Source organism: Mya arenaria, chromosome 13 (genome assembly GCF_026914265.1).
Source record: "Mya arenaria isolate MELC-2E11 chromosome 13, ASM2691426v1".
Classification (NCBI taxonomy): Eukaryota; Metazoa; Mollusca; class Bivalvia; order Myida; family Myidae; genus Mya; species Mya arenaria.
In genome coordinates this window covers 37,414,946-37,425,290 of record NC_069134.1, presented here as the reverse complement: position 1 = coordinate 37,425,290, position 10,345 = coordinate 37,414,946, and the positions used below count along the sequence as shown (strand labels likewise).

Below are 10,345 nucleotides of genomic sequence, written 5' to 3'. Positions count from 1 at the left end.
TTTTACCTGTATGCACATAATACTGACTATACTTACCAAGTGTACGCATTTCACCTGTATGCACATACTACTGACCATGCTTACCAAATGTACGCATTTCCCCTTTATGCACATAATACGGGCCATGCTTATCAAGTGTATGCATTTCACCTGTATGCACATAATACGGGCCATGCTTATCAAGTGTATGCATTTCACCTGTATGCACATAATACGGGCCATGCTTATCAAGTGTATGCATTTCACCTGTATGCACATAATACGGGCCATGCTTATCAAGTGTATGCATTTCACCTGTATGCACATAATACGGGCCATGCTTATCAAGTGTATGCATTTCACCTGTATGCACATAATACTGACCATGCTTATCAAGTGTATGCATTTCACCTGTATGCACATAATACTGACCATGCTTACCAAATGTACGCATTTCACCTGTATGCACATAATACTGACCATGCTTATCAAGTGTATGCATTTCACCTGTATGCACATAATACTGACCATGCTTATCAAGTGTATGCATTTCACCTGTATGCACATAATACTGACCATGCTTATCAAGTGTATGCATTTCACCTGTATGCACATAATACTGACCATGCTTATCAAGTGTACGCATTTCCCCTTTATGCACATAATACTGACCATACTTAATAAGTGTACGCATTTTACCTGTATGCACATAATACTGACTATACTTACCAAGTGTACGCATTTCCCCTGTATGCAAGTACTACTGACCATGCTTATCAAGTGTACGCATTTCACCTGTATGCACATAATACTGACCATGCTTATCAAGTGTACGCATTTCACCTTTATGCACATAATACTGACTATACTTACCAAATGTATGCATTTCACCTGTATGTACATAATACTGACTATACTTACCAGATGTACGCATTTCCCATGTATGCACGTACTACTGACCATGCTTATCAAGTGTACGCATTTCACCTGTATGCACATAATACTGACCATGCTTATCAAGTGTACGCATTTCCCCTTTATGCACATAATACTGACTATTCTTACCAAATGTATGCATTTCACCTGTATGTTCATAATACTGACCATGCTTACCGAACGTACGCATTTCCCCTGTGTGCACATAAAACTGACTATACTAAATGAATGTGTACCGCATTGCCTTATTTAGAGCAACTTCACGTGTACGCGAACATATCCGGGTTTGTCCTAATCAATTAATACATGGCGACATTGGTCTGACAGAAAACGTGCAGCAATAATTTCGTATCAGCTGCTGCACAACTTTTTATGAGGCTATTGCTATACAGCAAGAATACAGATATGCTGTTATAGATATCTTGAGTTGGCTACCTGTGCCAAGTTTAGATTTGAAATAGCTTAACTGTGACGCAATGGTGTGCAAATATACAAAATTAATGCGTACTGTATGTGGTGGTTGACACAATTGAATGGTCCCAGATCAAAGTGCCGGTGTACAAACTGAATGCGTACTGTATGTGGTGGTTGACACAATTGAATTGTCCCCAGATCAAAGTCCCGGATCGTAGTGTCAGTGTACAAAATGAATGCGTACTGTATGTGGTGGTTGACACAATTGAATTGTCCCAGATCAAAGTGCCGAAGTACAAATTAAATTCTTACTCTAATGTGATTTCATTTTGGGGGTGTCAGAAGCATAGCAGTACCAGAGTGATGCTAACATTCTTTGGTAAAACACAACTTAATTAAAATAAGCCTGTATACTCCAGGAGTGGATGCAGGATTCCACGTTAGAGGGGGTGTTACTGAGAGGCGAAATCTTTTGAATTGCGCCCCTCCCTCAAAGCCGTTATTTATTTGGTTAAAAGTGATGGCGGGGGGGGGGGGTACTCCCCCGTGTATATCTTAAAACTTCATATTCCGAAATGATGCATTTTGGGCGTATTTTATTACTTTTTCATCTTTATTGAGATTAAAAGTAAAGTTGGACGACTTAGGGGCGGGGCGGGTGCTACCCCCCCCCCCCAACCCCTGGATCCGCTAGTGTATTCATTGAAGATCCTGAATGCACAAACACTGTGTTTAAAACTATTGCACATTTTCTCGACACCTCCAACTTAAACAGCCAAGCTTAATGAAGGCGAAGACAGGTTTGGGCAAATTAATTGTGTGTGTTTTTGCTTCAAAGAGAGAGAGAGAGAGAGAGAGTGTGAGAGATAAATAGATATGCACCAAATATAGAAATCTACTTAACGGTTTATACACACATAATGACTGAACATTGTCAGGCAGATGTTACGCCTTAAACAATAACATCCAACAGCGCGTCTCTCACCATATGGTTTACAAATACGTATTTCATTATAACGACAATGTTTTATAAACATTCGTTTATTATTGTGTTTTTAATATTTGATTGCTGATGTCTGCGTAATAGCTTCCTCAAAGTTGTACAGCAGCTGGCAGATAACGTACGCAGTGGCGGTACCTTTGAAGTTGACATGTTGTTTCACGTACGTTATTTACAAGCTGTCGCGGTTATACATGCAGATCTATACGTTCTGATTGGATATTTAGTCGCAACTGTATCGTTTTCATGTAACCAAGTACGCAAAGAAATGCTCCCACGCGTTTTTCTGGTTTATTTAATCAACACAGAAATTAATTTATTAGGGTATAATAGGGCCCGGATGCCCGCCATGCTTGCCGAATGGGTATAACCCGATAACGAGGGTAAATAAGCTTAAATCTCATCCACCCCATCCCCACCCCACCCCCAGTTGTACTTCGGCTAAAATTTTGAATTGTGCACATCCTTATACCAGTGGGTATTTTGAATGTTCTGATGAGAATCAAATGATATTACTTAATTTTCATTGGCTATTTTGTGTTGTAAAAAGCCTTCAGCATTTAGGCGACGGATGTGCCCTACATTAAAATCATTCATAAACTGGTTTCGACCTCAGCATCCCGGATCTTGTCAAAAACGAGTAACTCGAGAGTTATTGCACCTGGTATTACATTGACATTCTACTTTTTATTTCATTGCATCACGCACAATATGCATATTTCCTATATGTTTACAAGTAAAAGCACCTTATTTCCTTACAACTATTATATTTAATTACTTTCATCGAAATTTCAATTTCCGTTTTAATGAAAGATATTAGTTTCAAATAACTCCTACACGTTTTAACTTATTTTCGGTTTCATACAAACGATATAAATATTAAACGACCTACAAAAATAGACATTTAACTTTTAGAATATCAATATTTGTAATTGTAATATCTCGTTCAGTGTAAAAGCAAGATCGAAATATCGTCTGCAAGGTAAACAGTAACGAGGTTCCGTTCATTTCCGTAATTCCTCGCTAACGTTCGCTCAACCAATGAAAAGGCTCGGAACTGTGTCGCTCTGACTGTTGACGCAATTCGACCATAGTAGTGCGTCGACGGAGAACTGTTTCACACACGTGAATGTTTATGTAAATGTAATAGTCATTTAATTTGATTCAGTCTGTAAATGTTTATCATTGGAAAGAACGAAATTGTCCACACTCTGAAAATGACTCTACATGATATTGAGGATAAAATTGCATTGGATATTGACAAGTGAGTAAAAACGTTTTTTGTGCAATTTACAGAAATTTTATTAATCCAAACGATAGTTATATTACTAAGGGTTAATCATCACTTAAATTTTCATTTGAAATTGAGTCATATAGATGCATATTTAATCGTTATAAGAGCTTCAATATTTTGTATTGTTTTATCATATTTATATTCCTGTCTGTAAATGCATTAACCATGTTTTTGTATGTAATCACTAAGTTGGTGAGCTGCATTATTTATCAATTATACAATAATTGCACATGCAAGTTCTACCTATAATTAACCTTTACAGCTTGACTTTTATATGACTTCCATGTCATACATTTATGACTATATAATTATTTTTCATATGCAGACAACTTAACCTTTCAAAGAAAGCTTTAATGATATATATAGGTTCACGAGGATTTTGCACTTAATTTTGCATACATCTTTTGCTCTTCTGCATGCACAATGATTCACAAACAGTAGCCATAAGTCACATTCCGCAACAAATATAAATCAAGTGTCCGACTAGTGACTTTTTCGTGCATTGTAGTGGTGACAAATATGCTAGCAATTCTTCTCTTATCTATTGATGCTTGCTAGAATGCAATACAGCTGTAACTACTTAAAATCTATTTTAAAAGATACATCAGTATTGACTTAAGCCTTCAAAATATGGCGAGATTGATCGTGATCAAAAGAAGGCTTTTGAATCGACAAGGGGCGTACTCTTTAATGGAGTCTTATATCTCTTATTTGTCCAGGCTTTTGAGGGGAGTCACGTTTTTCAGTTCATGAGTGATTTTTCTTATTTCGTGTTACTTAAGGCTTTGAATTTGATCGGATGATTTATATGCAAAGTATAATTACACGATTACATGCATTATGATTATGACTGAAGTCCTATTTTCCAAAATATGCTTCGCAAAAATCATGTAGACACAAGAAGGCTTAACTTTTTTCTCCCTGTCAAATTGCTGATGTTAATGACGTTGCAGCTACTGTGGATCCGGGGGGGGGGGGGGCGAACCAAGCCCCCCCCCCCCGCCTAAAATCGGCCATGTTTTAATATAGGAGAAAATATAACGAAATACGCCCAACATGCACCATTTCGGACTAGAAATGGTCAATATGTTCTGGGCGGAGTACCCCAAAACCCCCCTGCCAACACTTTAAACCAAATTTATTTGGGTTTTGAGGGGGGCTGCAAGTCAAAAGGTTACGCCCCTAAGCTACGCCCTCTCTAACGTCAAATCCTGGACCCACACCTGGAAATAAAAGATATATTATGCAAGTCACGCATGTATACTATAAACTTACAAAATTTGTTGTTTAAATATGGATATTATTTTCCAATACGGCGCATATCCACTGGCAAAATTCACCAGGTCAACTATATGAATTTGTAATAGTATCGTACTATGGTTGGCTTAAAGCGTGACTATTTTCTATCAGAAACGTGCGTCATAAAGTTATTTACGCCCATAATAAGTTGTTTGGTTAGCTTTTCTGCAACAATAGATATGCATTAGACGAGAAGATACACTTAAGTATACAGCTTAAATTTAAATCTTATGTTGGACAAACCGACCGATATGACGTATAATATTTAAAGTTTGAACATATTAAGATATCTAAATTTAGTTTTAATTAAATTTGAAATGACCTTAAACTGCACTTAAAATTCTTTAAGTGCTTGACCCTAGACAGAGTGCAGATTTTGTTCTGTGTTCTATATCTTAACCATGCACAGTGTGGCCTCATTGCAGTTACAGAAATCACTTTACATAAACATGTTTTGTATGAATTCAACTTTAAAGCTGCACTCTCACAGATGGACCGTATTGACAACATTTTATAAAATAAATTGTCTTAGAATGAGCCATTGTTGCGTAAATGTTTAGCAACCATTGATATAATACTGCTGACCAAAGATCAGATCGCATTTTTAATATTTACGTTCAAAAAATTATGTTTTATGACTAAAAGCGTTTCTAACGCTTTAGGAAAAATGAGTTTTTCGGCTGTTTTCCAAACAATTGAGATCTATTATTTAGTGTGTTATCTTATATGACTTAATTGAAGGCTTTGATCCCAAAATCAGTTGATTCTTAGACAGTAAAATAAAATAAAGTCAAAACTGTCAATCTGTGAGAGTGCAGCTTTAATAAGTGCTATATAAGGAAATTATAGTTTTATTGCATACCATGATAAGTACTCATTTAATGTACCGCTGTAAATGAGGCTTAACTAAGTAGACATGAATATCCTAATACTTAACCCTTAATAAAAAACCCAGTAAATGACACACCCGCCCAAAATTGCAAATTCACCTACATATGTTTCTTCCCGTTTTAAAATTTAATGTTAACTGATGCATGCATAACACATATTCTTAAGTCAGTTGGAAAATAACAGATGAACGTCTCACACTTAGCCACTTTAGGCTTGTTGTATAATTTGCGAATTACTCATTCTTTGTTTTTTTGCAATATCATTCTGCCGAAAGCGTATCTAGACAACTTTTGTTACAAAACCAAATATGACTCAGTCTAAAAATGGGTAAAATACGCAAATTCATTTTCAGGTTTATTATCGGACAAATATACCTACTGTACTTTTGATATAAAGAAGCATTCGTTAGTAAGATTAAAAGCTTTTAAAGCTGCACTCTCATAGATTTACCGTTTTTACAACTTGTTGTTGTTGTTTATTTGTCTTGGAATGAGAAAGTTTTTGCTTTAATTTCTGCAAACCAGTGATAAAAGATTGCTGACTAAACAAAATATGTAAAGATCAGATCGCAGGTTTTCATAATTCCGTACAAAAATTAATGTTTATGCCTAAAAGTGTTACAAACGGTTTGAGTAAAATGCATAAAACTTCAATGTTTGCACTTTATTATAAAAATTCTGCGATCTAATTTTTTGTCAGCAGTCTTATATGACTGGTTTCCATGCATTTTGACATAAATTGGCTCGTTCAAAGAAAAAAAAAGAAAAAAAGAAGTTATCAAGACGTTCAATCTGTTTTTGTGCAGCTTTAAGACACGCTATCAGTTGCAAAATAATGTAGCTGTACATTCATTATAATAATTCCTGAACCAAAGAATCAAACGCAGTAGGACTTACTTACGTTAGCTGCTCATTAAAGCGTTCGTGAAGCAACATTTTACGTATATATTTGCTTGACTCCACTAAATGCGGGGTATGACATTTTTCTGCTTCACTGATTTTCCTCGATTTGATTTTTAGACTGGGACCCGGTGATATATGGCCAGCACTACGTCAGGCGATGATGAGAGCATACACGGACGCCAGACTAACCTGTGGCGTCGTTGACTGCGCTAAACAACTTCAAACGTAAGTATTTAAAACGGACAATTGAAGATATATTTGTATCACTTCAAATTTAAATTAATGTTGTATTTGTCTGTGTTCACACAAGCACTGCCTTTAATTGCCTTTCTGCAATTTAAACCATCTTAGTTCAAAGAGTAAAAATGTATACTCTTTTGTATAAAAGTCTGCAAGTTAGCACAAATTGAAGCGCATTAAAATGTTACGAGCGATTGGTGTTAAGTCTTGTAGTAAAATGCATGTATTTGATCATAAAATTTGCGTATAAAGCTTTAAACCATTGTTAACAGATGTTTTCAATTGAGATTCTTACTTTCCCAAGGGAACCAGATCACGTGTTCTTGTGCATTCTTCCGGAAACTGCCGATCGGATTACCTCGGTGAGAATCCAACACAAGCTTATGGAGGCTTACTGCAGGGAAAACGGAATACCTGTTATAAAAGTAGGTTCCCATGACGTTCTGACCCATTGTTGTCTGATTTCATTTTGTTTGACGTGTTTTTTTCGCATTGATTCGTCTACAAGGCTACAAAGGAAACATATTTATACCCTGTTTTATGTGTATAAGAGTACAACTCACTGTGAACTGAATAAACCTGGCACGTCCGGTTTATTTGCAGACGATAAACATTTGTTTCGAAGTAATCGTCTGCGATGACGTGTCTGCGCGTGAAAAACAGTCATGGAAAACGATAAAATGCTTCTGTTCATGATCTGAAACCTGTGATTAATATCTGCAGGGGAATTTTGTATGTCAAACAAGGTGGCCTGTTCGAGATCTAGAGTCTTAAGAGTATCTGTGATGTTTTCTAAGAAATGAGTCTTTCTCAGAACTCTTCTGATTGTAAACATAATGGTGTAAACTCGGTGGAATATATAACGTTAAAGCTGCACTCTCACAGATTGACCATTTTCACAAAAAGGTCTTGGAATGAGTAAATTTGTTCGTGAATGTCTGGAAACCAGTGATATAAGACTGCTGACAAAAATCAGATTGCAGTTTTTGATATTTACGGTCGAAAATTGATGTGTTAAAAATGAGTTTCGATTTAAAACATCAATTTTTTAACATAAACATAAAAAAACTGCGATCTTCCCTTTTGTCAGCAGTCTAATATGATTGGTTATCACACATTTACGCAAGAAATGGCTCATTCCAAGACAAAAAAACCTTGTCAAAACGGTCAATCTGAGAGAGTGCAGCTTTAATTAAAGAACCAAGTTGATTCAATAAGCGGCCTTTTTCCAGCATTTTAAAATGGATTCGATCCAGGATTGCATGTTAGGCTAAAAGAGAAATATAGAACAACACTGTTTACTGCACAAAGTAATTAATATTTGTACAAATGTATTTTTTTGCCTTTTAGAATAACTTCGTTATCTTTATCAGCAACCAAAGCTCATTCAACTGATACAAATATAATGTAGGGTTTATATACCATTCATTAAAATGATCCTTGTGATACGATCAATGGGCGCCTTATGAAAACAATTTCTATAAATTAATCATGTTTGCAAAACCTTAACATGACCTGGTGTTTACTTTTCGGTTTAACGCTCCGGTCATGGTGATAAGATATATTAAAACAAATGAGGTATTTTTACACCAGGATGTTGACGTTGCAATTTTATCCATTTACTTTACAGCTCGAAATCAAAACAGCGATAAGCGAAATGTTGAAACAGGTCAAGGTCGCCGCCAAAAATAACCACACCCATCCACGACTCGAGCGGAAAACTAGTAACCCACGTGACTTCAACTGCTTCCTGGTTACTGACCCGGATGTTATGTCGTCTGATGAATTGCGGGTGCAGAAGTTTTGTGATGCAATCGAAAAGGAGGCGGAGATCATCGTAGAAATACCCAGCTGAGCGATGTTCGGCATATCATAGTTTTCATAATGCAAGGTAAATAAAACATAGTTCATTGTCATAACACGGTGCATCGTCGGACCCCGATTGTAGTTATATCAATTACTCAACGGACTACTCATATTTAATGGCCTGGGTACCGAAAATGGGACCCTAAATAGCAGAAAAATAATAAACATTCTTAATTGACACTTTCGCGCGTAAACATGTTTACAACTTTCAAAGTTCAACAAATATCTATAAACGTATAATGATAAACGAGTATTAGCATGCAAGTAAATATGTATAGCCATAACAAAACATTTTTTCCTTTGGTTTGCAGAAACCGTGTTTTCTTGCCATCTTACTCGCTGACCTCTCGTTGCCATGACAACGAAACCCGGAATTTCGTCACGTTACACCGGGTTGGTGCAGACAACAGACGTCAAAATAGTTCCAGTTCAACACTTTCCTAGCGGACGAATTCGAGATCATTCTGTTTACGTCATTTACAGTGGCTCGTGACACCTGGAAAATATATGTGTCATTATAGACTGCTTTTATAGCAGACCAGTTTCCAAGTAAAGTGCGTCAGCGATTTGTGATTAAATATGTTTCTCTCTATTGGCGGATTTTCCTTCATTAGTTGTGCATACTCTGTAGAATAATTGTTACTACGTTTATCTGTAGTTCATAATGAACTATCTCAATAATACATGTATTTACAATAATATGTTGACATTAAAGGTCTCATTATAAATGGTCGCAAATTGTATGTTATGTATGACTTTGCATTTCTGGAAATGATGTGACTGAGTGCGACACGATGATTTCATTGTGCTGTTATCAAGCAGACGATCTGAAATCGACAGTTCACACAGTTTCCGGTCTATTTTTTCCAGCGTATCATTGCACATTCGGAACTTCTCGGCCATTTTCCATCGAAAACAACCTCGGGTGTATATGGACGAATTTCTATGTCAGAAATCGTAATATTTAAACGCTGCGTAGTAATTTCAATTTAGCAGTTAGACTACATGACTTTTATCTCGGGAATTTTAATTATTAAGGCAATCATACACTAAATGGCAATAACTTTAGACTTAGAAACACTACACAACATACACTAAAACACTTTAATTGATTATTAATATTATTAAAAATTTAACGAATTGGTTATACTGATGTTCCGGCGTTTATCAGAGGTTTTTTTCGATGGAAAAAGCCGAGTCGATCCAAATGATAATTGCAATGAGTTATGATGTCACTATACTCATGCGTTAAGTTACCGGTCGTACGATTACCCACAAAGCTTCGGTTGATGCTTTTAACGATGGCACACTATTCGGTGAACACTTGACATACTAAAGTCGCAAATCAATACATTAAGTAAGGGCTACAGTGAAACAATGCAACTATATGCGCATTAAAGTATAAGTTTCTAAATATGATGTTACCGTTAAACGAGTAGTTAACACTTGCAAATCCGGGGGCTAACCCCCTATCCCTCCCCCCCCCCCCGAAACCGGGGGACAAATGTGCCGGAGACGAAGATG

General features: G+C 36.4%; 1 protein-coding gene across 1 annotated transcript; it reads left to right on the top strand.

Moving 5' to 3' along the window:
• Positions 1-3,413: 3,413 nt before the first annotated feature.
• LOC128213243 (growth arrest and DNA damage-inducible protein GADD45 gamma-like) lies at positions 3,414-9,553 on the top strand. Its single transcript, XM_052918809.1, has 5 exons — positions 3,414-3,593; positions 6,833-6,940; positions 7,260-7,380; positions 8,586-8,846; positions 9,133-9,553. The coding sequence occupies exons 1-4, from the start codon at positions 3,505-3,507 to the stop codon at positions 8,808-8,810; spliced, it is 543 nt and encodes a 180-aa protein (XP_052774769.1). The 5' UTR covers positions 3,414-3,504; the 3' UTR covers positions 8,811-8,846; positions 9,133-9,553.
• The last annotated feature ends 792 nt before the right edge of the window (positions 9,554-10,345 follow it).